The sequence below is a fragment of the Talaromyces rugulosus genome, chromosome I (genome assembly GCF_013368755.1).
Source record: "Talaromyces rugulosus chromosome I, complete sequence".
Lineage (NCBI taxonomy): Eukaryota > Fungi > Ascomycota > Eurotiomycetes > Eurotiales > Trichocomaceae > Talaromyces > Talaromyces rugulosus.
In genome coordinates, this window is record NC_049561.1 from 396,571 (window position 1) to 423,587 (window position 27,017).

The 27,017-nt window shown below is 49.8% G+C and overlaps 6 protein-coding genes across 6 annotated transcripts; 3 read left to right on the top strand and 3 right to left on the bottom strand.

The window, feature by feature from the left end:
* Nucleotides 1-213: 213 nt before the first annotated feature.
* On the top strand, nucleotides 214-3,945 carry TRUGW13939_00123 (uncharacterized protein; the record flags this gene model as incomplete). The annotated part of the gene is made up of 2 exons (XM_035483338.1): nucleotides 214-3,646; nucleotides 3,707-3,945. The coding sequence occupies 2 exons, from the start codon at nucleotides 214-216 to the stop codon at nucleotides 3,943-3,945; spliced, it is 3,672 nt and encodes a 1,223-aa protein (XP_035339231.1).
* A 1,009-nt stretch (nucleotides 3,946-4,954) lies between these two features.
* Nucleotides 4,955-7,613, top strand: TRUGW13939_00124 (uncharacterized protein; the record flags this gene model as incomplete). Its single annotated transcript, XM_035483339.1, has 5 exons — nucleotides 4,955-5,112; nucleotides 5,173-5,438; nucleotides 5,500-6,058; nucleotides 6,114-6,757; nucleotides 6,817-7,613. 5 exons carry the CDS (start codon nucleotides 4,955-4,957, stop codon nucleotides 7,611-7,613), a joined length of 2,424 nt encoding a protein of 807 aa, XP_035339232.1.
* A 1,176-nt stretch (nucleotides 7,614-8,789) lies between these two features.
* Nucleotides 8,790-10,702, top strand: TRUGW13939_00125 (uncharacterized protein; the record flags this gene model as incomplete). Its single annotated transcript, XM_035483340.1, has 3 exons — nucleotides 8,790-9,345; nucleotides 9,402-10,000; nucleotides 10,052-10,702. 3 exons carry the CDS (start codon nucleotides 8,790-8,792, stop codon nucleotides 10,700-10,702), a joined length of 1,806 nt encoding a protein of 601 aa, XP_035339233.1.
* Nucleotides 10,703-10,804: 102 nt separating this feature from the next.
* TRUGW13939_00126 (uncharacterized protein) lies at nucleotides 10,805-14,452 on the bottom strand (the record flags this gene model as incomplete). Its single annotated transcript, XM_035483341.1, has 5 exons — nucleotides 10,805-11,110; nucleotides 11,179-11,625; nucleotides 11,676-13,582; nucleotides 13,632-14,302; nucleotides 14,358-14,452. 5 exons carry the CDS (start codon nucleotides 14,450-14,452, stop codon nucleotides 10,805-10,807), a joined length of 3,426 nt encoding a protein of 1,141 aa, XP_035339234.1.
* A 563-nt stretch (nucleotides 14,453-15,015) lies between these two features.
* On the bottom strand, nucleotides 15,016-16,297 carry TRUGW13939_00127 (uncharacterized protein; the record flags this gene model as incomplete). Its single annotated transcript, XM_035483342.1, has 3 exons — nucleotides 15,016-15,750; nucleotides 15,823-15,995; nucleotides 16,174-16,297. The coding sequence occupies 3 exons, from the start codon at nucleotides 16,295-16,297 to the stop codon at nucleotides 15,016-15,018; spliced, it is 1,032 nt and encodes a 343-aa protein (XP_035339235.1).
* A 1,105-nt stretch (nucleotides 16,298-17,402) lies between these two features.
* TRUGW13939_00128 (uncharacterized protein) lies at nucleotides 17,403-25,355 on the bottom strand (the record flags this gene model as incomplete). Its single annotated transcript, XM_035483343.1, has 5 exons — nucleotides 17,403-19,871; nucleotides 19,933-20,970; nucleotides 21,047-24,370; nucleotides 24,424-24,627; nucleotides 24,684-25,355. 5 exons carry the CDS (start codon nucleotides 25,353-25,355, stop codon nucleotides 17,403-17,405), a joined length of 7,707 nt encoding a protein of 2,568 aa, XP_035339236.1.
* Between the last annotated feature and the right edge of the window lie 1,662 nt (nucleotides 25,356-27,017).

Here is a 27,017-nt window from a genome sequence, read left to right on the forward strand (position 1 = left end):
ATGAGATCGGAATTCTCCCCTTTTTCGCCGCATACCTTGCCCCCCTCATCTTTCTTCAGCATTCCTCGCGCCATCTTCGCGTTGACGAGCCCGCAATTTATACCAGACCGACTCCCGCTTCTTTCGACTGACTACAAGAGACTGCAGTGATCTCAGAAGACATCGTGGCCTGGCAATCAAGTATTTAAACGGTCTGTCGTCGCTGCCGATGCGATGAGGGCCTCCTCGGTGTTTAGGCCTGCGACGGCAGCTGCAATAACTCTTGCGCAAATATCAGCCATTCACGCATTTACAGCCACTCCGGTCTCGATACCTGACCTCGATCTGTCGCCTCTCGGTAGGCTGGCATTGACGGGCGATTTCGACTCCATCTCGCTTTACTCCTACCTACAACAATCCGAATCCGTCCCGTCGACAAACGGCTCCCAGTCCCTACTCACCTCTCTCCCCAATGGCGTCCTTACCACCCTCTCATCTGCCGACGCCGACATATTGGCCATGTGCCCGTGGACGCGTAAGGATGGCACCTTTGCCGGGCTCATTGTTGGTGGCAATTTCACAAGCTTTGGCGACACCAAAGCGGTGGGGATAGCTTCTTACGATCCAGCCACAAATACTGTGCATGATATGCCAGGGCTTTCCGGAACTGTGCGGTCTTTGGTGTGCGACCAGGACTCGGATTCCGTCTACGTTGGGGGCAACTTCACCGTGAAGAATTCAACAAATGCAATGGTTTGGAAAGGAAGTACGGGCTGGCAGGCACTCCCTTTTGGTGGCTTCAACGGCCCTATCTCAGCCATAGTCCAAAATCCCGATGGCCATTTGATTTTTGGTGGTAGTTTTGATGCGCTAGGAAACACTACCACGCCCAAACAAAACTTTTCGCAAATCGTCAACCTATCGACTGCTAATATTTCTAGCGATGCCCAAACTACCTTGTCTGGCTTCATCGACCCTCGAAACATCATCTGTTCCGCTGAAAAGAGTGACAGTGCAGGAAATACATGGCTACTAGACGACTATTCACCAGGATTCTGGAGAGCTGATATGGGCTTCACTTTCTACCCGACAAAGGTTCGGCTGTACAACACGCATTACCAGGGAAGAGGCACCAAATCATTCCGCTTTCAGGCTCTCCCGGACACTGGAATTATGAACTTGACCTACACCGATCCATCGACAGGCAAAACCGTATCTTGTGATGCCGAGTGCCCCCTCTCTAGTGATACTTCCGAGGCCTATCAGGATTTCGAATTAGTCAACCCCGTTGGCATGTCCAGTTTCATGATTCAGATTTTGGATTGGTACGGCCAAGGTGCTGGTCTCGATGGTGTTGAGATCTTTCAAAATGAAATCTACACCTATGCGATCAACGACTACAATGAGCCCACCTGTGCAGGAATCGATTATCCCTCGGCAGCCTTGACTACTGGTGACTGGGCCGTAACCCCTGCTGGCTCCTCGGCAGTCGCATCGACATCCTATTTGACGGCCAAGGCATCGGGTTCCTCGAGTTTGTCTGTCACTTTCCGACCTGACATTACGCAATCAGGGAACTACACCATTCTTTTTTACACCCCTGGCTGTTCTTTGGATGGTACATGTGACTCTAGGGGTAGAGTAAACGTCACCGCAACCTTGTCCTCCAGCACACAACCCGTGGAAAAGTTTTTTTGGCAGACAAATGAAGACGAAAATTATAACTTTGTCCACACTGGCTACGTGGAGGCAAGCAGTGATAGTTTCCGTCCCGAAGTCACTATGACTCTTGCTGATGGACAAGGCGAAGCCACAATGGTAGCCTATCGAGTTGCCTTCAAACTCATTTCCTCCACCGGCGGCTTGAATGCGTTGTACGACTATGACCCCACCAAGAAAACAACAGACACAGACTTTGCATCCGACGATATCGACTTAATTGGCACAAACCTGAATACAGGAGCGATTATCCACAGCATGGTTCAGTCGGGAGACACTACTTTTGTGGGAGGCAACTTTTCAGACAGTTCTTTCCGTAACATCATGTCTTTTACAAGTGGCAATGCCACTTCTCTCAGTGATGGTGGATTGAATTCCTATGTTCAGTCGCTTCTTCTTCTCGATGACATCATTTACGTCGGAGGAAATTTTACCGACACTGCACAAAGTGGAACCAAAGACCTGAACTATATCGCTGCCTATTCTCCTTCCAGCAAGTCGTGGTCTTCCTTGGGTGCGGGTGTGAATGGTCCCGTTACTTCGGTCGTGTCGTTCCCAGTAAATGGAACCAATGGAACAACAGAGACTGCAATTGCAGTAAACGGTCAGTTTGATCAGATACTGGCATTTGGCTCCAACTCATCGGTGACCGTGACCGGGTTCGCTGTGTGGGTTCCATCTCAGAAGAACTGGCTGCAAAATGTTGACAGCTACCCAATGGCCTACTATGGGCAGCTAATGGCCACTGCCGACATTGGCAACAACACGACTATTCTGGCTGGTTCCCTAACTTCTGATGGTATTTCCTCGAGAGGTGTGGTATCCTTGGACGACTCTAACCAGCTTGCTTTGCAACCACTGCCCGTCGATATTTTGGCAAGCAAGACCGGTAGCTCTGTTTCTAAACGCGACACTACGTCCCAGGATTCGACAGAGGTAGTGATTGGTTTATTCGACACGACTAATGGACGTAATCTCACAATTTTTGGCGGTCAGTTCACCGCCAAAACTAGCGACGGTTCAACGATCCAGAACCTTTTGTTTGTAAACGGCTCCGATAGTGACAGCGTGACCGGGATCCCCTCAGGAGTCAATAGCAGCTCAACTTTTACCACTCTCGCCGTGGCCGAGGACACATTGTTTGCCGGTGGCATAGTCACCGGCAAAGTCGGATCCTCTAGTCTCAATGGTCTCGTGGTCTATGATTTGGTCAACTCGGCTTTCGCTTCGTCTCAGCCTCCCGCGCTGACTGGAGACAACGTTGTAGCGAACTCTATCGCTGTTCGCCCTAGCTCCACGGAGGTATACGTAGGAGGCGCCTTTGATGCTGCTGGAGCGTTGCCTTGTCCTGCTGTTTGTGTTTGGGATACGTCTTCGGGCCAGTGGAGTCGGCCTGGGGCTAACATGCAGGGAGTCGTGACCTCTCTTCAATGGGTCGGCAAAGACGAGCTGTACGTTTTTGGAAACCTCACGGTCCAGGATAATACCACCTCGATTGCTACCTACGATGCTAGTTCGCAGAAATGGTCTGCCGTGGATGGTGCTTCATCGCCTGCAATTCCTGGACCGGTGACTGCTTTCGGCGCGGCAGCTACAGATCTCTCATCGTATTGGGTGGCCGGGCAGTCATCGAACGGGTCAACTTTCCTTGTACAGTATGATGGCTCGCAATTCAACAGCGCCGGCCAGATTTTTGGCAAATCGACATCCATTCTCGGTCTGCAAGTGATTGGACTCAGCACGGCGCATACAAGCACGGATGTTCTGGATGATGATCAAATTCTTTTGGTCACTGGCCAGCTGGAGATTCCTGGATTTGGAAATGCGTCGGCAGCGCTCTATAACGGGACCACCTTGACGCCTTTCATTCTGTCATCCAGGTCGGACGGCCAGCCCGGTAGCATTCAACAGATGTTTACCGAAAATAAAAACACCTTCAAGGGTGACAGTAAGTACCTATAGCATTTTATTTGCGGAAGGATTTGAATAGCTAACTGATGACTTGCAGCTTCTCACCATCTCTCTGTTGGATTGGTAATTCTCATCTCTTTCTGTATCGCGCTCGGCTGCGTCTTCCTCATTGTTGTCATTGGCGTCATTCTCAACAAGATCCAGCGTCGCCGACAAGGCTATGTGCGCGCGCCGACCGCATACAACTCGGACCGGCCTACAAGCATGCGACGCGTCCCACCTGAGTATTTACTAGATTCACTCCGACAACGCACCGGCGGGGTGCCAACTATTTAGTTGGATTTCACCGTCTATGGATTCGATATCGATATCGATTTCGTTCTGCTCGTGATATGTCTATGCTAGGTTTCAATTTGGCGTTTGGAGCAATTTTTTCTTATACCCTGCTAATGTGTAGCGATTTGTATCTCCGTGTTGATGCGGAGGAATTTCTGTGTGTCATCATGCACCGTTACCCTCTCTGTCGATATTTCCTCACATTTTTTTATTATTATATCTGTCTTAGTCTAGTCTGGGGGGATCAGCGAGAATCGCCATGTACATACCCAGAGATTCGTGGCATAATGATGGTAATGCCTGGGACTGGATGACAATGCATATACTAGTTAGTACCGTACCTATTGCGCAACATCATGTAATAGTAGATGCAATAGTAGATGTAATTATCACAATCAACCAGCGACTAGCAGCAGGCGACAGCTGGACTCGCATCGAGCGACATGCAGCTGTTTTGTCTAGTGAAAGCGTGTGCAGATGTGACTCATCCATGCATGCATGCAATAAACATGTGTCGATAGAGGATAGAGTATGATCCGAGAACGTAGCATTCGATCGATGCATTCTCCAATTCCAAAGTCATATAGCTAGACATAATAAATACATTATTATAAATGGTTAATATCAACAATATAATAATACTAACATCAATCTTGTAGAGCTTTCTACAGCCAACCAGGAGCTCGGGCCGTCCCCCGCACCAGCACCTCTTTCTCTCTCGGCCGGGTCAGGGACAGACAGCTCTCTCCTAACTCTCTCTCTCTCTGTCAATCTCTTCAAAAATCATGCGGCCTCCTTTGAAACCCGACTGCGACGCAATTCTCACGACTCTGTAGGCCAGTGGGCATAGCGCTGGTGCTCATGTAGCCCCGTCGTCCTCGTCTAACTGATTTTCCCCACCCCGCAAAGCCCCGGCTGGGCCAGACCGACCGAACACGAGAAATGGCCCAGTGATTATTATTATTATTATTATATTATCATCGTTATTAGCTCGCCTCGCTAGACTGGGATGCCCGCCTCTGCTTTCACCGGTGGCGCCCATTCTCCCACTGCTTCGACCTCGTTCTCCTCTTCTCCTTCTCGGTCTCTGTCCACGGCTGTAGATGCTGTGGCATCGTCGACTCTGTCGCGCCCATCATCCGTCGGCATGCGATCTCGCACGGGATGGTAAGCGATTCGGACGAGGATTTTTAATTATGTGAAATTGTTGTTAACTGGCGCATCTAGCTTGACCTGTCGCGCGAGAAAGCTCAAATGCGATGAACAATACCAGCGAGTGGGCGACAACGGAAAACTACAATGTGCGCATTGTCGCAAAGCCTCAAGGGAATGCCAGCCCAGTGAAGGGATCGTATTTCGCCATCAGCAGAATGCTTCCATGAACAAAGAAGGCCATAGCTCCGGCGCTATGAACAGTGGTGGTTTGAAGGGTTTCTATTCTTATAAGAATACCTTTAACGAGGACAGTGTCTGGTTGGATATTCCTAAAGATGGTCTGTGGGGAAATCGCCTTTTTTTATAAGTTAAGAGTGAAGAGCTGACAAGGGAGGATAGTAATCTTTGTGGACAATTTCGACCCCGATCTCGAGGAACTAGAAGCATCCTTGTTGACAGAGGCAGCCGACTCCAGCTTTCTCGGCGAGAAAAATTGGAGCCACGAGTATTCATTGACACCGATGGACGAAAATACCCATGGCCTAGCTGCCCTATCAACCGCTGCAACGCAGAATCACTATACCTACCATGAAACATCCACATCCTTGACCGGGAATAATAGCTCCTCTTTACCGACTCTCTCTGGCGCACCACCACCGAGTCACACCATATCCTCCCCGGCCAGGTCACGCAGTACAATGCCACCGCCGGCTTCTCCGTCGGCATCGATTACATCCTCTAACAATAATATTAATTTTCTACTCAACCCTCCAAGTTCAATGTCCCCCTCTAGTGAACCGAGATTGCCTACGCCACTGGGAGGCAAAGATTCACCATATACCCCCAAGACGCCAACGTCTCGCAATACAGCAGTTAGTTTAAAACCAGAAAGAAGGGTTGAAACAAGTCATGAAATTGCGTTTCTCCTTCGACACTTTGCCGAGGGGCCAGGATACTGGTAAGTGAACTAACTCCTGGCAATAACCAGAATTCTCACATTTTGACCGCCACAGGATGGATCTGTTTGACCTTGAGATCTATTTTTCCTCTTTGGTCCCCGCCAAAGCAATCTCGAATCCACTGTTAAAGTACGCAGCCTGCGCCTACGCAGCTAAACAGTTGAGCCGGGTTCAAGGATCCAAAGCCGTTATGGGCGGAAGATGCTCGAAACAAGCATCAATGGAGCTATGGCCCGATGCCGAGCAGGTTGACTGGGAGTTCCACGGCGCAAAATATTATGACAAGGCCATCCAGCTCCTGATGAAAGAACTACAACACGATGGCGAAGGGCCGGCCCCGCTAAGTACGCTGGAGGCTTTTGGCCAGTGGGAAGCATTGGAACTTACCGAAGGCGGAGAACCGGCCCGCAAACGACGCCGACGTCTTTCAAATAGTCGTTTCTCAACCAGTCATTCGGACGAGGTCCTGGCAGCAACAGCTATTCTCTCGGTCTACGAGTTTCTTGACGCCACGGGGCTTGCCTGGAATCGGCACCTGAGCGGCGTCAAGTCGCTTTTGGACATCGCTGAAGTTGGCATTATGCCATTGGAGCAGGAGACATCCCCGGAGGGCAGTGTATTGCCGCGAAAAGGGCCAGAGCGGAGTCTAAGGACAGCCACATTTTGGAACTTTGCTCGACAGGATTATCTGTCTGCCTGTTAGTATATGACTTGGGGTATATGCTCTTCCTGCTTCTTGGAAACTAATGATTTGCAGTTATTAGTGAATGCCAAACACGTCTGAACCCGGAGGACCTCTTGGTATGGACTGAAGCTGGGCTCCAGCTCGATGGCCACGGCTTTGCCCGTGCGAGCAACACCGAGGGAGAAAATATAATGAAAGAAGACATGATTTCCAACACGCTCATCTGGCTTTTGTCCAAGATTGTCAATTTCATCGGCGCCGGTGACCAGATCCATCTCACGCCGACAGGCAACCCAGTCGAGCAAGGGCCCCTTGGCGTATCACAGAACACGCTGCTTGAGCGGTGGTATCGACTGCACCGCGAATTAGATGCGTGGTATACCGGACTGCCCGAGACATTCCAACCATGCGCCAGGATCGAGCCGCTCCGCAATATACACCACCCGGGGAGCGATGTAGACGACATTCCCTTTGTTGAGGTGTGGTACAGCATGCCCATGTGCGCGTCCACAATGCAGCACTATCACATGGCGCGGGTCTTGTTGCTTATCAACAAACCACACGAGTCGACTGCGCGCCGAACGACGGTCACAAATAGACTACAGTCGTATCGGTCTATCGAGAGCGAAGTTCGTTACCATAGCCATGAAATCTGCAACATTTCCATGTCACGAATGGACTCATCGGCGAGAATCCACTCGCTACAGCCCCTGTTTGTCAGCGGGCAATGCCTTACAGAACCGAGGGAACGGCGGACAATCATCGGACTTCTCAGGGGCATCGAGGCGGATACCGGCTGGGCGACGGAGTATCGAGTGAAGCAACTCTTGAGAGAGTGGGGATGGGAGGAAGTAAATATTATTTTATAACCAATTTCAGGGTATTTCAGGGTATGTAATAACAGGTAATGTCATCCTATGTCTTTAAAATCGATAGTCATATATGCAATGCATGAAGGACCACGAATTTCTTTGAAGTAGACTATTCCTCGTATTATACATGTAGTCTTAAGTAGCTTCAATCATATGGTATGACGTCAACCTAGGTATCTACAAGTCACTAGACAAGGTCTCGAGCATTTTTCATATGAGGAAAGGTAAACGCTAGATCTAAAGATCTACAGAAGTATAAAGATTATCATTTCCTTGTTTGCACGCACGAGCCCTAGCCTTATTCGAGATATCACATTGTTTCTCCACAGGTAAGTAAAAAAGCATGCCAGCCCACTCCTATTGCTGAGATATCATATCTGCCGGTCGATGACTAAACGGCTATATAGGCCGCAATAGATGCATTCGTAAGGTATGAGTTTAGCATTGATATTGATGTCGGCTCATGCGACCATGCTTAACTCTCTCGTCCCGGCATCATTATAATTGGGCGATGAGCTCTAGAAGCTGTTATTTTTAGCGGCCTGGTCTCGGACCAAAGGAGCTCTAGTTGGATGGACTTCTAGATAGCACTACCCAGCTATTGTGGGGCTCAGAAAAATAGAAGCGGACCATACTTTTATTTCTAGTCATCTCTTTGGGCTGCTTACATATAGACTATTTTGCTTTGATTAAACTAGAAAGGCCTGGGTTATCACGTAACGTAGTGCCCATGTCTGTGTGGCTCGTTTTGGAGATCCAATTATATGCTGCTAAAAGCAAGCTTCAAATTTTGCTATCAGCAGTAGGGTAAAGTGCACCATAACTAAATGGGTTCACTCTCGCTTAACTTTCCGTCTGCGAATGCGGAGTATCCCCCGCAAACTGCAAACCACAAAACGAGTGGGTCCAGCTTAAACGGCAAGTCGGCCGACCAATCTCCAGCACTTCGGAGTTGTGCCGATACGCGGGGTGTCCCTGTGTAGATTTGTTTCTTAGCATGTGCTTGATAAATTGTGTTTTATTTGTATTTCTAAAGGGAAAGTCTCGCGGGCATGCTAAGCGTATATGGCAGTATCGCAGACAGCATATAAACCAGAGCTGTCCCAAATTTCACAACACTCATCATCCACCAATTGACATATCCCCGAGCCAACATTCAAGACTTTGCCAAAAATGAGTCAAAGCCAAATAGACACGGATGTGATCATCATAGGCGCAGGCATGTCCGGCCTCAACTTCGCCATCCGCTTACAACAGGACTACCCAGATGCCTCGTACCACATCATCGAATCCTCGGCCGACCTGGCCGGCACATGGTCGATCAACACCTATCCCGGTTGTGGCTGCGATGTTGCCTCGCATTTCTATTCATATTCGTTCGCGCTCAAGCCCGACTGGTCGCAAAAGTTTGCGCTGCAGCGCGAGATCCTGCAGTATTTCCGTGACGTGGCCACCAAACACGACATTGTCAGACATATCCAATATCAGGCCGACATTGCCAAGGCCACTTGGGACGAGCAATTTGGCATCTGGGTAGTGGAAGTACTGGATAGAAAGACGGGCACTTCACGCGTACTGAGGAGTAGAGCGGTTGTTTCGGCCGTAGGCGCATTGTCAATACCCCGACCATGCGAGATCAAAGGCACAGAGCAGTTCAGAGGAAAGCTATTTCACTCAGCCAGGTGGGATCATGAGTTTGACTGGAGTGACAAGGATGTAGTCGTAATTGGTATGTGGTATAAGGCTCTGTTATTGCGGTCGAATTTCCCCTGACATGATGAGTAGGAAACGGCTGCAGCGCAACCCAGTTCGTCCCCATCCTTTCCAATGGCAGCACAACAGAAAACTACACCACGACATGCAGCCCTGCGCGCAGAGTCACACAGTTTGCACGCCAACCGCACTGGATCGCCGAGCGTCCGAACCCGGTTTATTCGCCACTGTTCAAGTGGACGATGCGTTACGTCCCGCTGGCCATGCGCCTCTACCGCTTCTTGCTGTATGCAGACATGGAAAAGGACTTTTTAGGCTTCTATCTAGCTACCGGAGGCCATATCCGGCGGGGGTTGACCGACGAGCGCCTCGAGTATTTGAAACGCACGGCGCCGGCCAAATACCACGCTGCCCTGACCCCGTCAACGGAGATTGGATGTAAGCGCAAAGTCAACGACACGGACTACTTTGACTGCTTGCATAATGCAAACATGGAACTGGTTGCGGAAGATCCAATCACCGAGATCACCGAGACAGGGGTCAAGACTAAGACGGGGCGAGAAGTCAAGGCAGATGCAATCATCCTGGCCAATGGCTTTCAGACACAAAAGGTGCTGTATCCGTTAAGTGCGGACATTAGAGGCGAGGGCGGTGTTAGTCTTGATGAACATGTAAGGGTTCCTTCTATATTATTTACCTTGTCCATAAACTAACCTTCCTAGTGGAACAAACTGTCTGATGGCCTTCCACAAGCCTACTACGGCACTTGTGTCTCCTCGTTCCCCAATTTCTTCGTGTTGATGGGCCCCAACACTACCACCGGCCACCTGTCCGTCATCTACTCGACCGAATGCCAGGTGAATTTTAGCCTCCGCATTCTCCAACCGGTCCTCCAGCAACCGTCGTTGGTCTCCTCGTTAATCGGATCAAACCCACCCACGAGCGTGGCCGTCACGCTGGCCGCCGAGCAGCGTGACAATGCATGGATCCAGGATTCGTCCAAGAATTTAGTCTGGGCATCCGGTTGCACCAGTTGGTACATCGACACCAAGACACGCAAAAACACCATGTTGTATCCGGATTGGCAGTTTAATTACTGGTGGCGCAGCGTATTCGTGCCGAAAAACAAAGATTTCGTGTACAAGAAGAGCCCAAAGATTGCTGCGCCCGCCAAGGGTAGAAAATCAGGGGAGACGAACAGAACTGGGTCGTGGAATGGCGTTGTTTTGGCTTCTATCGTTCTCGGTGCCGCGACAGGGATCGCCATCGGAGGCGCAAAGATTGGTGATGTTGATGATGTTTTGGCAGACGGATTTGGCCAGATTAGAAGACTGACTGAGGATGTCATTCAGTCTGTGAAGGGTGCTCTGTAAATAGTATATTACGATAAATACATAGCTTGCGTTTTGTTCATCATGTCATATTTATCTCTTTTAACTACCTAGATAGTAAATACGTGATAGAATTTTTCTATACTAATGCAACCTCCTCAATGCCTCTACCATCTTCTGCACAGTTTCCAGGTTCACATTGGTACCTAAAAGACCCAAAATTTCCTCTTGCACGGCGTTATCACAGTCCAGGAACCGTTCAATGAGCTCCCCGTCAACGAATCTGAAAGGCTCCTCCGCTTCACGTACCGTAGAGCGGAAGGCCCGGAATTTGTTGAAAGACATCTGACCGGGAGAGTCGACGTATGCAGCAATGGTCGTTTGTAGGCGCATGAGGAAGTCTTGGTGTTCGGGATTGATCTGGGCAAAAAGGTATATCGATCCTTCGACCTGTGAAGAATCAGCAACTGCCGGAATGATATAATAGAAGAAGAAAAAAAAAAGAGAGAAAGACGCACCGTTCCAAGGAATGCTTTTGGGGTCACAGCTACGGTCGAAGTCTGCGGTATATTTACTGGTCGAATGCGGTTGACCATCTCACCGAGAAGCAGCTCACTGGTCACCTCCAGCCGTCGACGATCTTCGTCCGTGACGCCATCCACGTTGCGCTGAAGGACAATGAGGTTTCCTTCGGCATCGCCAACGAGCCACTGGTTCAATCCGATATCTGCCACCGCGGTCGTCCATACAGTCGCAAAGTGGCGGGCTACTTCCTTGGCTTCGTCTTGGAACTCCTGGTTTCTACCAGTCTCCACCACCGAAATGCTCTTCATCAAGTCTGCAACAACAATGGTGTTTCCACTGACGCTAAGGTCAACAGGCGCTGTTGACGTGCGATAAACTGCAGACTTGACCAGCCCTATTGGGGATCCAAGCATATCTTCTTGGACCTTGAAGACGACCACCTAATCCGTTTGTTAGCAAATATTCCACATTTCAAACGGCACCCACTCACCGTCTTGACCAGAGCAGCAACTATCTTGTTGTCCATCATAGCCAATGCACGACACGCGCCCTTGACGGGTTGTTGTGTCTTTAGATTTAACTTCCTATTAGCATCAACTTCAAACACCAGAATACGTCCTCGGATTGGCCCTTCTTCGTCGTCGTCGTCTAAATATGCTGTACCGACAATAAATCGGTCTCGAGGTGCCGGTTCTCCAGATTGGGACTTTTGTGGAGACATTTCAGCGCGGATTACGCTCTCGACAAGCTCATCTTCACGCAGGTCAAAGGCGTCTAGTTGTCGGAACATGATTTCATCTGCAAGTACAAATTGACTTTCTACGATTTCAGCCCCGTTGCGCAACGTACGCCTGATGGTTCCGATACCAAACGCCTTCTCTGCTGGAGAGTATGCCACTCGTCGAACGGTGGCTCCAATTGGTAGTGTCTGGATTTGGGTCGTGCGCTCTTTGTCGACAAGCGCGATCTTCAGATCACTTGCAGTGGCGACAGCAATAGCATCTGGATATGCTTCAGTGTTGAAGTAACAGACGCGGGCTGCGCCTTCAGAGTTTACTGCTGAGTATATAATCCGGCCTTCAGACCCGTATATCAAACTGGGATGTTCACAAGTCGCAAAGACATTGAAGAGCCCATCGCCGCGAGGAAGCTTTTTGAACGTCGGTTGCTCCGAGCCAAGAATCAGCTTATTCATGCCAGTTAGAGAATGATTATCGGCATCGTAAGAAAACGTCACCACGCTGCCATCCGCCATCGAAATAAACAGCGTGGCGGGACTATCAGCCAGGATAGCTGCCAGTACAACGGCTCGCGGAAAAGCTTCTCGAGTAGTTCCCAGTGATTCACTTTGCAGTTCAGTCAAATCCTGCAGAGACAAGACAGAAACTTGAGCTTTTTGCGGGAAAGCTGTGATGCATATTTGTGAGGGCGAAGATGGAATCGTGACGCCGGAGACTTGGTTGTCTTTTCCAAAATCTTTTTGCGAGGTAACTTTTAGATCGCTTTTTATATCCATGACAAACATGGTCTGCCCTCCAACTACGAGAACGAGATTCTCATCATTCGATGAAGCTGACGTGATCGCCTGACCGCTAGGAAGCCACCTCGACGTTGTCATGCCACTCTCGATGTCAGCTATACAGACCGCGTTTTCTGTGACATGCAGAATACGACCTCCGAGCAGATTGCAAGACAAAAGAGTGTTTTCTGACAAGTTGAACCCAAAGAATTCGTCGAGCTCCTCCACTTCACCTTCGGAACTGAAACGAAAGACCCGGGTTTCGTTGACAAAAGTGGCCACGAGGGTGTCAGTAAAATCTCCACTGCTAGCAACTTGGAGTGACCACATGTCGGTGATATGATCCATTTCCCCAAGCACGCCCAGCTCCTCTAGGCCGACACCGCTTCGTACACTCCTCAAGGTGCCGTCATTGAAGGCACCAGAGCCGGTTATAATGCGGGCCTGGCCAGATGAAAATTCATGTGTATAGTTGTCCCCTTCACGAGTACCAAGGTCCATTATGGTAAAGTCTAGAATCGGCGCAATATTCGATAGAGTCTGTATGACCTCAAAAGAGCCGTCGCCGATCCGAATGACTTGAGAATCGCCCTGGTGGGATCCAATAAACGTGACACCGGCACCGAGGTAAACTAGAACCGACGCGCGCGACGTCTCTCCCAGATAATCTATTTTCCATCCCTCGACCTCGTTCTGGGAATCTAAAACCAGCATCAAAAAGAACAACCGACCATAGTCATCCGCCAACAGCCACCGTTGACCGTCTACCTGTTCCCATGCGACAAATACTGTAGATTCATCCAGAGGCTTTGAAATAGTTTCATTATTAGTATCATCGATGTACTTGATTGAAGTCTCTCCGAGAACCAAAAGCCCGCCTTTGCTTTTATCAGCAATGAAAACTCATTTCGGAAAGGCACAACTTACCCAGCGGTGCCGGAACTGGTATCAAATGCGCGGCTCCCAGATCCAGCTCCTGGGCGAAATTCTCAGCCTCTTGGAAAACCGGCTCTGATGGGGCTTCAAAGTGAAGCTCCCTAACCTTTAATTGAACTTTTCGCTGATTGTCCTCATGGAGTAGAGCCAAACGAGGGGCGGCCTTGCTCTCGACGTGCAGGAACGCGGACGATCGAACCATGAGCTCATCAATCCTGGTCATCATGGGCTCTCCCAGCTCCCCGATCTGAATTGGAGGCTCATCTGGGTTACTGAAATGAGTGGTTCCTACTACCGGGGGTTTCCCTCGTCTTTTGTGGGCTTGAATAATTGGTACCACGGTGATAATGCCCTCGAAAATCTCTAGTGTCATGTACTTCCCGCTCGGGTCTATCAGACACCGATCCCCATTTTGAGTCTCTCGAGAGGCCTTGTCGGCCAAATCGACATAGCTCCGTTCTGTGCGAACCGATTTCTTCTCACTATCCCAGCTTAACGTGAAATAGGTATTCTGATCGGTGCCGACAAATAGATGGTCCGTCGTCGAGTTGGCGGGGAGAGGCAGCTTGGCTAGCATGGAGACTTTTGCGTAAAGAGCGCGGGAGGTAGCCAAGGTGAGGCCATCGGGGGTGAGCTGGTAAAATTCTAGACGGCCTCCTTTGCTGCACACAGTCAATAAGCAGTTAGCCTGATATTTCTTGGGCGGGGTGGACATACGCGACAACTAGGCATTCTTCCTCCGGCTGAAAGAATTGAAGCTTCAAAGCATGCCGAACGCTGCTGGCGCGGTGAATTGGCACGACGTAGGCCATGTTTTGAGACACATGTAATAGCTTTGCAGCCCGCTAGAATTCGATCGAGACTCGTGTCTCGTGTAGACCCAGCGTGGGCTAAACGGCGGGAATCAGTCGACAAAGAACAAAGCTTCTAAAAGGGGGCCGTATTGCGAATAATAATGGCACCGAAGTTATCTGTGGCGCCTCGATGTTATGCCCCAGGTCATACTCTGCCTGGCGGGGATGATTGCAGGTTGTCTCCAGCGATACCGATAAATGCACGAGAAATGACGTCCCGCCGGCGCGTGGTGGCCTAGTCCCGATCGCGCTTAGCGGCTTCTCCGGATGAGCTTGTTTAACTCCGCGTTTTATTGTTCCTATTTTATTGTATACTGTGATACTAGATTGATATTCTGAGATTGCAGTTTATTGATACAAGAATCTAGCAGTTAAGTTTTATTTCGCTATACCCGAGGAAACGACAGAGTCACGACAGAAGAAGAAAAAAAGAAAGAAGCAGAACTCCCGTTTCATATTCCTCAGAAGACAAGACACCATGCAGAAGAAGAAAAAGAAATGCAAATGGTATCCATAAAAAGCTAACAAGAATTTCTCTTCAAGTACTTGTAGACGACCGAAAAGTCCTTTCCGGGGTATACATCATCGACGGCGTCGTATAGTCCCCGCGCCGTGGCAGCCAACTCCAACGGCGTGCCCGATTCCAGGGCTGCTGCGATGGCTAGCTTCAAGTCCTTCCTCATCAGGCTGGTTCCAAATCCGCCCTCGTAGTCGCGGGAGGCCGGGGCCTTCTCCACGACGCCAGGGACGGGGTTGTTGATCTCACTCGGCCAGCAGCGGCCGGTGGAAGAGTTGATCATGCTGGCTAACTTTTTAGGATCGAGACCCCAGCGGACTCCGAGGTTCATGGCTTCGGCGACGGCAATGTTGTTTATGGCAAGTATATAGTTGTTGGCTAGCTTAGCACTGACTCCAGTGCCTTGCTCGCCCATATGCCAGGCATTCTTGCCCAGGAACGACAAAGCTGATTCGACACGCTCAACAAGAGCGCCTGTTTTGGAAGAAGCTCCAAACATGAATGATAAGGTGCCGGCCTCGGCACCGACCACTCCTCCGGACATGGGGGCGTCAACAAAGCGCCCTTGGTTTGGCGCTTGGACGGCGTATGCTACTTCTCTCGAGGTGACTGGGTCAATTGTTGATGTGTCAATGAAAAGGCGCTCTTCCTTCAATACTGGTAGAGGGCCGGGCTTGAGGATAGAGTGAAAGACATGTTTGACGTGGACTGGTTCTGGGAGACTGGTAATGATGGTGTCCTAGCAGGAGATGTGGATTAGCGGACCCAATAAACCAAGCAAGAAATTGAACGGATAAGAGACAAAACGCACTGCTTTTTCGGCCAGTGCTCGCGGGCTATCTGTGATCTCAACCGCCTGTGCGTTGCCACCAGCAGCTTTGACTTCGTCCACGAGCTTGCGCATAGCCTCTTCGTTGACATCGTGAACGACGAGGGTGTCTGAGGCAGGAATTCTTGCTCGCAAATTACGGGCCATCGGGTAACCTGCATAGATGCATATTAGCATGATTTCACTCTCGAGGTTTTTCTCGACGCCTGATTCCCCAGGCCGGTAACCGCGCGGGGTTTGCGGCACAATAGGAATGTCGGCACGCGATCTACACCACGCGCGACAAAGCTGTGCGACAGAGGCAGGATAAGGCGCGGAATACAAAGCACATACCCATTCGTCCCAGTCCGATGAAGCCCCATGCCCTGTCTCGCTGGGCGGTTGTCGAGAAGCACCGCTGGAGCGGAAGGGGGCGGTTGGCCAATTGCCGCAATGGCAGAGCACGTGCGGGGAGCATGCTGCCTATCTGCAACTATGTCGTCCTTGCAACGAGGTCAGAATAAAGTAACGAGGCGCTATGGCGAGGGGAGATGGCGATGTCGTCGCGATGAAATGAAAGGCACACTGGGTTGAGTAGACAAGGGACGGCGGTGGGGAGGAGGAGAAAAGAAGAGGGAGAAAAGAGAGGAAACAGAATAATACTCCGTAGACGAGCGCCACAGGCCCCAAGCGCCGCAACGCAACGCAAACAGAGAAATAAAATGCCTCCATTATTATTGCTGTTGCGTGCGGGGGGGGGCAAGGGCTGCCCGGGACAGACTGCTCCGCGAGGAACATCCCCGGTTCTTGCCGAGGCGCTGCTTGACGGTATACAAGCTTCTACGTCAAACGCACGTCCTGCGGGCTACGGCTAAGGCGCTGGTGACACATTCCCTTAGCTGCAGGGGGCAATTGTAAATGTACCAGGCAAGTGCCTGGCTGTGTTCTCTGGCCTTCATAGACCAGATATGCAGCGAGAGACGACAGCCCGCAAGAATCAAAGAATCATGATATACTCGGAGAAGTGAGCGAACAGTATGCGGGGAAATGTGGGCTCCACGCCTCGGCTGGCCGCGGCCCAGCCACCAGCCAATGACAGGGCCTGGATCACGAGATGCGAACCCACTACCCCGGGATCCACTCTTTGGGGAAGTCCACCAATCACGCACGGCAGCTCGATATAGACTGTATTAACTATGTACCATGTACTATGTAGACTAGCTTTCATTGAATTGTACCCCCGTTAAAATGTATGTCGGCTATGATTTCCGGTTCTAATGCACAGTGTAATAATATCATGTATATACATCGTCAGAAACAATACTCGTTGCTGACGAGAATCTATCTTGAAAAGAGAAAACAAAGAGATCGCCATGAAATCTTGCTGCTGCAAACCCCGAGCGCCATTGCGTAAATGCTGTAGAAAAACACAAATACAGATATACGTAGTGGACATGCCATTGCTAAGTATCATGGTCGTCCGGTCAATAAAATGAAAAAAAACCCCTCGCAGAGGGTGTAAAAATAATCACACGTGATAAATAGAAAAAAGCAAAGAAACAAAAGTAACGCTACGGTCCTCCCTATCCTGGGGAGGTTGGGCTGTTCACTGAACCTGTAAGAAACTCGGCAGGCACCTTGGGCACGCGCGGAGAGTTCGCTGTCTGAACCGCTGCTCGTTGTTGAGCTCGCAAGAGATCGCGTTGCCGTTCCTTGTCGCGTCCAGACGCCGTGCCGCCAGTAAGACGCCGCATGCCGCTGCGAATCATTGACTCCAGGGACGGGCCTGTCTCTGATCCCTTGCGCGCCATCGTCGACGGCGGCCCACGAGAAGAGGTCGGTATCGGTCCTCCACGCTCATCAACGTCCGAGAAACCTTCGTCTGCCTCGCTGTCCGAGAAAAAGGTCGCTTCCATCGTCGGAATAGTGGTCGAAAGACTCGATTTGTGATTTGCCAGGTGATTGGCCGGGGACGTGACTGATCGGCTGTGCATCGTCGGCCGGATCGTTGCCCCCAAGCCTGGCACTGGACTAGTACTTTGAGGAACCGATGGGGTTCCAAGATTCAACATGCCATCCAACCGAGTCGGAGGTCGCGATGTCTCCGCTAGACCATTGTGGAATGACGACGAGGAAGGTGTTCGCGCAAGAGACTTGCGAAGGATCGGTGCCGTCTGTTGGTCATAAAGACTGGCCGGCGCGTCCGCGAAATTGCCAGGAAATCCACGCATCTCTGAGACCATCACAAACGACGGGTCTGATGAATCATCCTCATCAAAGAAATCGTCCAAACTGTCCAGTTTCTGAACAATGTCGCCCATGTTTCCGTCTGTTTGCGTGTCTATAGATTGCATTGTATCCGCCCGCATGGACGGGAAGTACGAATCGCCGTATTCATCAGCATGGAATTCCACCTCCGGGGTTGCAACCCTTTGCGTTTCCATGCGATCCGCCTCCGCACAGGTATAAAAGACTGCGTGTACGTTGTGTCGAGTCGTGCTTGACTGCTCTGCCGGGATCGGTATCGACCATCCGGTGGGTTCCGGGATTCCGTAAAGACTCTGGACTTGGTCATACTGTTTTCGAATCGCCCGTGAAGAAGATGACGATGCCATGCTCATTCGCAAATGTTGCCGTTCGTTCGGATTACCAGAGACCTCCATGATGTAGTCCATGACCTTGAGCGCCTGCGGACAGAGGTCTGTTTGAAGGAGTCGCAGCAAAGGAGAGATGAGGTCTGGCCCGTGACAAGTGATTTCTGGACGCCTCATGTTCATTTCCGGTATCAAGGCACATAGGATACTCATCACCTTCACCCGGAACCAGGTTGTAGCGTTTGTCAAGAGACCCATGACAAAAATCAAACTTTGCACCTCTTGTTGAGGGAAACAATGCGATCGGATTTCGGAAACAATATGTTGTAAAAAGTCCTGCTCTTTCTTCCACTGCGAGTTTGCCAGTCCAATCAGACACGCCGCCAGACCTTCAATCTCATATCGTTCTGCCATTTGACCCAGTAGATTGGCCCGATCCAGGATTTTCGGATCGTGCACTTCTAAATCGAATTGATAAAGAAAGTGGGGAAGGTTTGCCAGCATCGCATAAAGCATTCTGCTGCTACTCCCAACAATGGCATTATCTGGCAGGGCCGTCAACCGATGCAGGAGATTGAGCGTTCCATACAACGCCTCTGATGACTTGAGGCCTTTGTAAACCAAGTCCTGAATCCCGACAAAGTCGCCATGCCATAGGGGAGGTTGGTTTTCAATCAAGGTTGCCACCACATTCGCATCACTGATATCTATCCTGTCTAAGAGTTTCTCCAGCATACCAATACTCTCGATGAATTCGATCTCATGGGTTGTATTAAGACAAGCACACGTGGTCCAGAAGAGCTGAGGGTATCGCATGAGATCTCCTGGTGCAAGTGAACTAATAATCACCTCCAGAGTAGTTAAAATCTCCATTGAAAATGTCTTGTAATCGGTTTCTTTGTCAGCGATCGTATTCGAAAGCCGAGCCAACATATCAGCCAGCATCCTCGGTTCTAATGAGGTCGAGATACAACGGAATATTTGGAATGAACGGCAGGCTAAATGCCGCACAGGGCACGAGGTTGCCCAGCTCAAAGCTTCTTTTGACCAAAGATCCCCAATGTCGTCAAATGTAAGACTGAAGAAACTGACCACTTCCCGTGTTACAAGAGCCATAGCTGTCGGTACTTTTGCGCCCTCGTCCTCTTCATATTTACTGGTATTATCCTCATACTCCCAAATCATTGAGGCTTCACTCTTTCGGATTGACTCGACAAAGTCCTCAATTCCTTGTCGGCCCTCAGAGATGGCCTCATCCTGTATTTTGGAGGCAACCAGCTCATGAAGCAGATGAACCAGCATCTCTCTTGCTTGCTCTTGAACAGTGATATTGTAATGGTCCCATAGGATCAACACCGTATGTAACAGCTTGGCGACATCTCCTTTTGCCAGGGAAACAGGGGCTACCATCAAATCCACGAGGAATATCATAGAAAGTTGACCCAACGACAGGCCAGTCTAGAGTAGTTTAGTCAATATCATCGTTATCGTATATACCAAAGAAAGAATTGTAATTTACCTGTTTGTTTCCCAACGGCAAAATCTCATCCAAATCCGCAACATAAGGCAAGCCTCGCGCATCAGGTTGATTGGCAATTGATTCTTTTTTATCTTGTACCATATGTTTCGGGGCGACATGCAGCAGGAAGAACTCAACGACTTTGGATCCTGCCGGGGTTGAAGAGAGAAAGACCACAATCTGCTTTGCAAATTCAACGAAATTTTGTTCTTTGCGGTTCAGACACAGGTCGATGATGAAGTCAAGCACCACTTGCACGTTTCCCCCATGTGGGCCGGTAGCTAACGCCTGCCAAAGAGCTTGCACTTCGTTTGGCAAGATACTGCTACGGCTAATCGTAATTTCGAACAGGTTGGAAAGAAGCATATAGGACTTGGCTGTAAGCTGATTGCTGGGATCGATTTGCAATTCAATCGTCTGAATCCATGGCAAAATTGCCGTCACGATATTTCGCTGTCCGTCAGGAGGGAATGTTCGAAAATGCATGCAGTACTCGGAGAATATCACAAATGCAAGGTCCGAGTGCCGCGAAGCGAGTCGTTTTGATATTTCGAACTGAGCAAGCTTGTAGACAGCTGTTGTCTTATCTGAGATGCTGATATCAAAGTCCTGCAATCGAGAGCTCTTCTGTTGTCGTTTTTCCATAGTACGCAAGAGTTTCGCGGATTTCATCCGAATTTCCCGTTTCTCGTTCCCCAATGTATAGAGAACGGCGGCAAGGATTGTCCAAAAGGCAAGAGAACAATTAGGCTCCTCAATGAGAACCTGTGCTACGACTTCAAAATAGCTCTCAAGGGGTTTGTGAGGATCCGACGTGTATGTCTTCCTAGGTTCGGACATGTAGCACTTTCCCACGGTTCTTTCAAGGAGGTAGAGGTATTCCTTGTTATGAATTATCAAATTTTTGAGTGCTCGTCGACCGATCGCATGCAGCTTGTCGCTCATGGTTTCAAAGATGCTGTCGATCCATTTCAACATTCGACTAACATCAAATTGGAGTATTGAACCGCCTTCCGTGGTCGTACTAATTGGTCCGGCCTGGTCGTAAAATGTTAGCTTTCTGTTGTAATGCACTATAATAAAAGGAGTGTGCAGTTTTATTATGAGTACTTACACACAGTGATGCCATCGCACTCAGTGCTGCAACCCGGAGATTCTTCTTCTCTATTTCCATAGCTGCTGCGGTATTTCGCAACTCGCCTGTCTCCTGTTGCTGAGCGATGGCAATTCTTCTCATATGCTCTTCGCGTTGAGCAATTTCCTTCTGACTCGGCGAATACCCACACCAGTCCTCCATCAATGAAAAAGCGGATTTTCGGGACTCAAATGACAGCCAGCGTGATGGTTCTTGGGTTCGATTGATACCTTCGAAGAGTTCTTCCATGAAACCACAGTAATTGCATCGCAGACGCTGAAATCCCCAATCAATTTGCACTTCAGCATCGCTCAGGAAAATCCGCAGGTCCTTTGCATAGGTAACAAGATTATTAACGATCCAGTCGTCACTGTAAACATCTTGTTCCTTGAGAAATGTGGATGTAAGCTTGTAGACGTGTGTGACCTCGGTACGTAAACGATCAGTCTTTCGGCTTCGGCGAGGACTGCTAGGCGTTCGAGTATGAGTGCCAATTCTGAGTTTGGCCTCTTCGTTGCATGTTGTTACTGCATATTGCAAAGACTCGAGAAGGGTGCGGTAGAGGTTTTTGTTGATCGAACCCAGCGCCGCAACAATCGCATCCCGAATCGAGTCCAGCGAGGCAGATAGCAAGGGAATCACGAAGGCAAACAAAGCTCGAGCAGACCCAATCTTGTCTTGTGCAGTTTGTGTCCCTCTAGAAGTTTTACGAGCGTGCTGAGCGTTGGCTAGCTGGCTCTGAGATTGTGCGCCAACAGAGTTCAGTGTTGTGCAAGCCATTACAAGATAAAGTTTCCATTGTTCAATCATGATTTCTGCAGGTGTGTTGGCCCTACCCAAGGACCTCCCTTGGACGACGTCAAGAGAAGCATAGTGTTGATGTCGTGGAATCTCGGCAAGAGTAGAAATGGTCTTGTGCATATGCACGAGCCTTGCACAGACAATCTCTCGGGCAAGAGTAATGGCAACAGGGCATGTATCGAAGGTGACGCGGATGATGTTGGGAAACACTTTGATCCATAAAGTAGAATCGTATGAAACCTCGCTGTTACACAATTCAATTAATGTGTTTTGCGAGGCGCTTCTCCTTTTGCCCTTTTGTAACCGACTTCTTTCTGCAACTGTAAGTTGCTCATCGTTCAAGTCCATGATTTGGTGAGAATCTGCCTCCAAAATTCGAATAATTCTCGTATTCTCTTTGCCCAGGGCACTATCAAATTCGGTGACTAGGCGTAGCACAGATATTGCAAAACCACGCACTCTTCGTGATTGAGAGCATAGGAAAAACAAGCCGTGCGCTTCAATCTCCTCGACATACGCCAGGACACCGGACAAATCAAGCTGTAATGCTCGGGTGCCAGAGCCAATGCTGCTTTCTGGATGATCACTTGCGACTCCCTTTGTCTTCCGTTTGATTTCTTCGATCCAGATTCTTAAAAGCTCAACATATAGAGTCAAAGTCGATTCAATATGACCAGGTCCTAGCATTCCTTCATCTGACATTGTCGAATACCTTGCATCAAAGTTGAAAATGAACCGAGTAAACCCCATGATGACTTGCTGGGCGTGCATTTGGCGAGCAATCGATTTTAAAGACTCGGCAGATGACCTGGCAATGTTGAACTGCACATGAGCAGTTCCGGTACAGAGAAGGTTGATGAGAGAATTGAAAGGGATGTGATCCGATAGGCACCTTGGAATCGTCTGCACGGCTACATGTAGAAGATCATAGAAGCTTTGTCTCTGGTCCATTATTGTCGAATGGTCGTCGCGGTCGCGTCGTCCAAAGCTGAAAGCTTCTGAGATGGGTGTCTTGGGTGTAGAGCCGCTAAACTTTTCGTCAAGTGCCGCCTGGCCGCCAAAGGTGTTGTCGCACAGCAAAGTGATCTTGCCAAGGACTTCGCAAAACCGTATATAATAGCCTTTTGCCACTTCGTTGAGTTTAGAGGTGTTCACAGGTCGCGACAAGGCTTCGCTGTTCACGTCTAGGCTGAATTCAGGGTCTGCCAATAGATATGGTCGTGGAGGGAGAATGAAGTTAGGGATGTCGACAAAGTGTGTTGAGATAGGCCCGACTGGGAAGGGCGGGTATAGTTGATCGCCATTTTCTAAATCGGTCATGATGGCGAGAAATGACCTGATTCCTATCACCATTTTCTCGGGCTCCATTTGTTCGATTTTGAGTTCCCTCCCTGACATGAAGAGATCGGAGTTTATCAGTGGGAATATGATATTTCGGAAGCACATATCTGGAAGCTTGAATCCAGTCATTCTAATTAGCTGAACCAAAGGCTCCGCCACAGCTGGTTCGGTTGTGAGGTAGGTCCTCTTCCCTGGAGGCAAAGCGATTTTGATAACCTCCTCAACCCTCCGGAGAGTGACGTTTGGAGGATCAGGATACCGAAACAGATATGTCCACAGCAACCAGCACAATGATTGAAGTGCCAATCCTCGGGTAGGTCGATCCTTTAGCCGCGTGGGTAAGCTAAGGGCTAAGGAAATCCATTGACTAGAAAATGCATCCTTGGAAGAAACACAGAGCAAGATGGTGTATATGGGAAAGACGGTCATCCAATGGCGAGGCTTAGCTAGCATTTCTGATAAACGAGGTGTAATCAAATCCAGAAATTCTTTCCATCGTGGATGGGCCAGATCACAAGCCGGGTTTGCGGCGACTAGACGTAAAACTTTCTCGATAATGTAGCAATATGCTTGCTTCACTCGTTGGCCATGAGAGTTCACGAAGAGACGAGCGAGTGAGCGCATGAAATCGCAGGTCCTGGTCCACGCATCTTCCGGATACGTTTTTATATTGATGTCCCTCATGCCGAGGATCAAAAGCTCTGCTTTGGCATCCATCTCTCGTGACTGACCTCGTACTGCGGCTTCTTTCTGATAACGTTCCAGCTCGATGAAGAAGCGCGCAGCGACGGTTGTGAAGCTAATTTCGCTCATTTTCCCCAAAAGCTGCCCGTATATTCTCCAATTTGCCATCCGTAATGGCGATGCTGCAATTTGCTCTGGGTCCACCGTCTTGAGTTGCCCAAAGACAATATCTTCCAAACGTTCCGCTATATCAGGTCCAATCGCGGCCACAGAGCTTTGATCGTATATTTCGATGAGGACTCGGCAAACTAGATAAACAGACACTGTGGCCTGACGTTCGGCGAGTTGGATATCTTCTTGTTTATGGGTTTCGGGTTGCGGGCTCTCGCTATTGTTTTCGTTGTCCAAGATTCCTGCATGGATAGGCTCTGTGTTTCGACGGACCATGGGGATGTTCTCCGGAGCGGGGGACTTCTTCTGTGGAATTTTTAGCATCAGTTTAACAACGGGGCAGTTTTCTTAGCACTGACAGCAGCCTCCCCTTTTCGTTTTCTCCACAACATGATAGTATCGATTAAAATTTTTGGCTTCTGCCGAGAGATATGGCCCAAAGCAGAAATGAGCTGGTCAAAAACCGGGTCTTTGCCTTTGCCGCAAACCGCCTCGACGGGGGCCGCAACTTCGCCGACCATGATGATGCTTTGATTTATTTTAGAATCGGCATGGGCCACAAACTAGAAAGGCCAAGCTTGCGTTAGCGAGTGCCAAGATGGTTTCAGGAAATACGTACCAGGTTGAAAAGGTGGTGTATAGAGAATTCGCCAACTGTTCTAGCCTCTAATTTTGGGTTAGAACGGCTATTGGAGCGATCCCTCCGACGCTCCCCATTGGGAGGCATACTATGCTGTGTCGTACTTTTCTCTTTCACAGGGCGGCCGATTTCGTCATCTTGAATTGTGCTAAGGCCATGAGCGGTGCCATTGTTACCGTTCCCCGCGTACATTGAGATCTCAGGTTGTTCTACGCGACTAGCGAGCGACACATCTGAGTTGGAAGAAAGTGCGCCTACCCCGGCGGAGGAAATCGACTCGGGACTAAGCGGACTTGCGGTGGAACTGTAGCTCTGATTTCGGATGTGTTGAATACCATGAACGATAGAGGCCTTCCGGTGGTGTCCGTAAGAAGATAGCGAAGGCTTGCGCTCGATAGCGCCTTCTAATCGACTGGGGTTCGACTCGGGGCTTTTGGAGTGAGATTGGCCAGGGCTTCGCGACTGAGCTTGGAGGGTAGAGAGATTGCGAGTGGAAGCATCGGCGGGTCTTCCTCGCGCCAGCGTGACGGAAGGCTCTCTGCTATGCAAGCCGCTAAGACTGGGTGATGGGCCATTTCTCGCGAGTCTGTCGGGCGGGGAGGTCGGGTTATGGTGCGACATGATAGGAGACTCCTGGGAGCCGAGGGGCATGGTGTTTGCGTGTAGCAGCCCTGCGAGTCGCTGCGGAGAAAGTGTCAACTTGGGCGGCCGGTATTAAAGCTGTGCTCTGGGATGGGCAAAGCGTCATCGCATGCGACGAGTGTCGTATCGAAGATGCACGAGACAAGGGAATTTGTTTGGGTGAGGCGCTCACATTTGGCGTTGGGGTCTACCACTTGGGTACTAAAACACTGAAAGCCATCGACATGAAGAGAAAAACAAGGCGAGACAATGATCATATCCGAAGAGCATCCATTGCGATGATGGTGCAGCGCCTGGCGTGGAAACGAACTTGGAAGCGCTGGTGTTGCTTGCTTGTCTCCGTACTTCTTTCTAGGCTCGGGCGTTCTGGCTTTAGCGGGCAGCGACGATGTCGCGTTAGTCATCAGGTCTAGCCACCCCTGACGCCTGGCGATATGCCCGCCCTTCTTTGCTTCTTTGCTTCTTTCTTCTTTGTATCTAGAGTTCTGACAACTTAGTCCTTTATGTGCTTTGCATTCCTGCAGCTCGTTACACAGTTTGGATTGACACCGTCGATAACGTCGATAACGTTCGATAAGAGCTCCTGTCACATGGTCTTCGAGTAACATGAACAGGCGACAGACACACCTTCGACTTTGCTGAGCCTATCTACGAAGTACAGCTCCGTATGACTACGTACCAGCAGTGATTGCGGAATTTGTTGCGTTAAGGCTCTCCACACGAGGTGCGTCTTTGACTCTTGGCCTTTTTGGGCTCTCTTTGTTTCGGGCCTTGTCCTTTATAGCAATACATTCCGCATCACAAGAATCGCAACTGCAGGCTCCAGGGTCCAGTCAGTATACTACTTGGTACTCTAGTACTAGTAATTGGCTCACAACCAGCCTAAAAGAACCTTGTCCTGGCTCATGTGCGGATCAACGTCGGAATACTTCCATGCTCATTGCAGTACATATGACTCTCCCGAGCATTCCGCTGCCCTCCTCCAAGGCACTGAGCGTCCGGAGTACCCGGACTCTGTGTAGAGAATACGGAGACTCTTAGAAAGTCAGGCCCCATATAATAAATAATACGGTCCAACATGAACATGTGGCTGCCTGCTCTTTTCGGGGTAATGATAATACGTAGTCTAAATCATCAAGACGGCGATCCGGTAATACGATGACCGCCCGGCACCGAATGATCTGGAAGACTGCGGTAACCGGAATACCACGACATGTGCCGCGGCCAGTACCGAGCGAGGGCCACATTGCCGACAATGCGGGACCAGCCTGGTATAAAGGCTGCAACGTCAATAATACCACAATAATATCGTTAAATATAAGAAGCACTACATTTGTTTCTCCATAAAAATTCTCACCTCATCCTCTCGTACTAATATTATAGTGTCGAGCAATTGATTTGATCGGTCCGCGCTTGATCCGAGGTGGTCTGCCCGCCTTGCCTCACGCTAGTTAATCTACTAGTAATTAACTGGAGTCTCAGTCAGCGCCAGCCGGTGACCTGGCTTCATCAACTTTTCCCTCTTTTTCTTCACCTCCTCGGTCATCGGCGCTCTCCTCCTCACCCCTTTCTCGTCTCCTCTGTGCTTTCTATGCGAGAGACGACGACGACGATCCTGCACCTCTCAAGTTCGAATTTTCGCCCCCCGGCCAGACACTTGCGCCGAAGCGG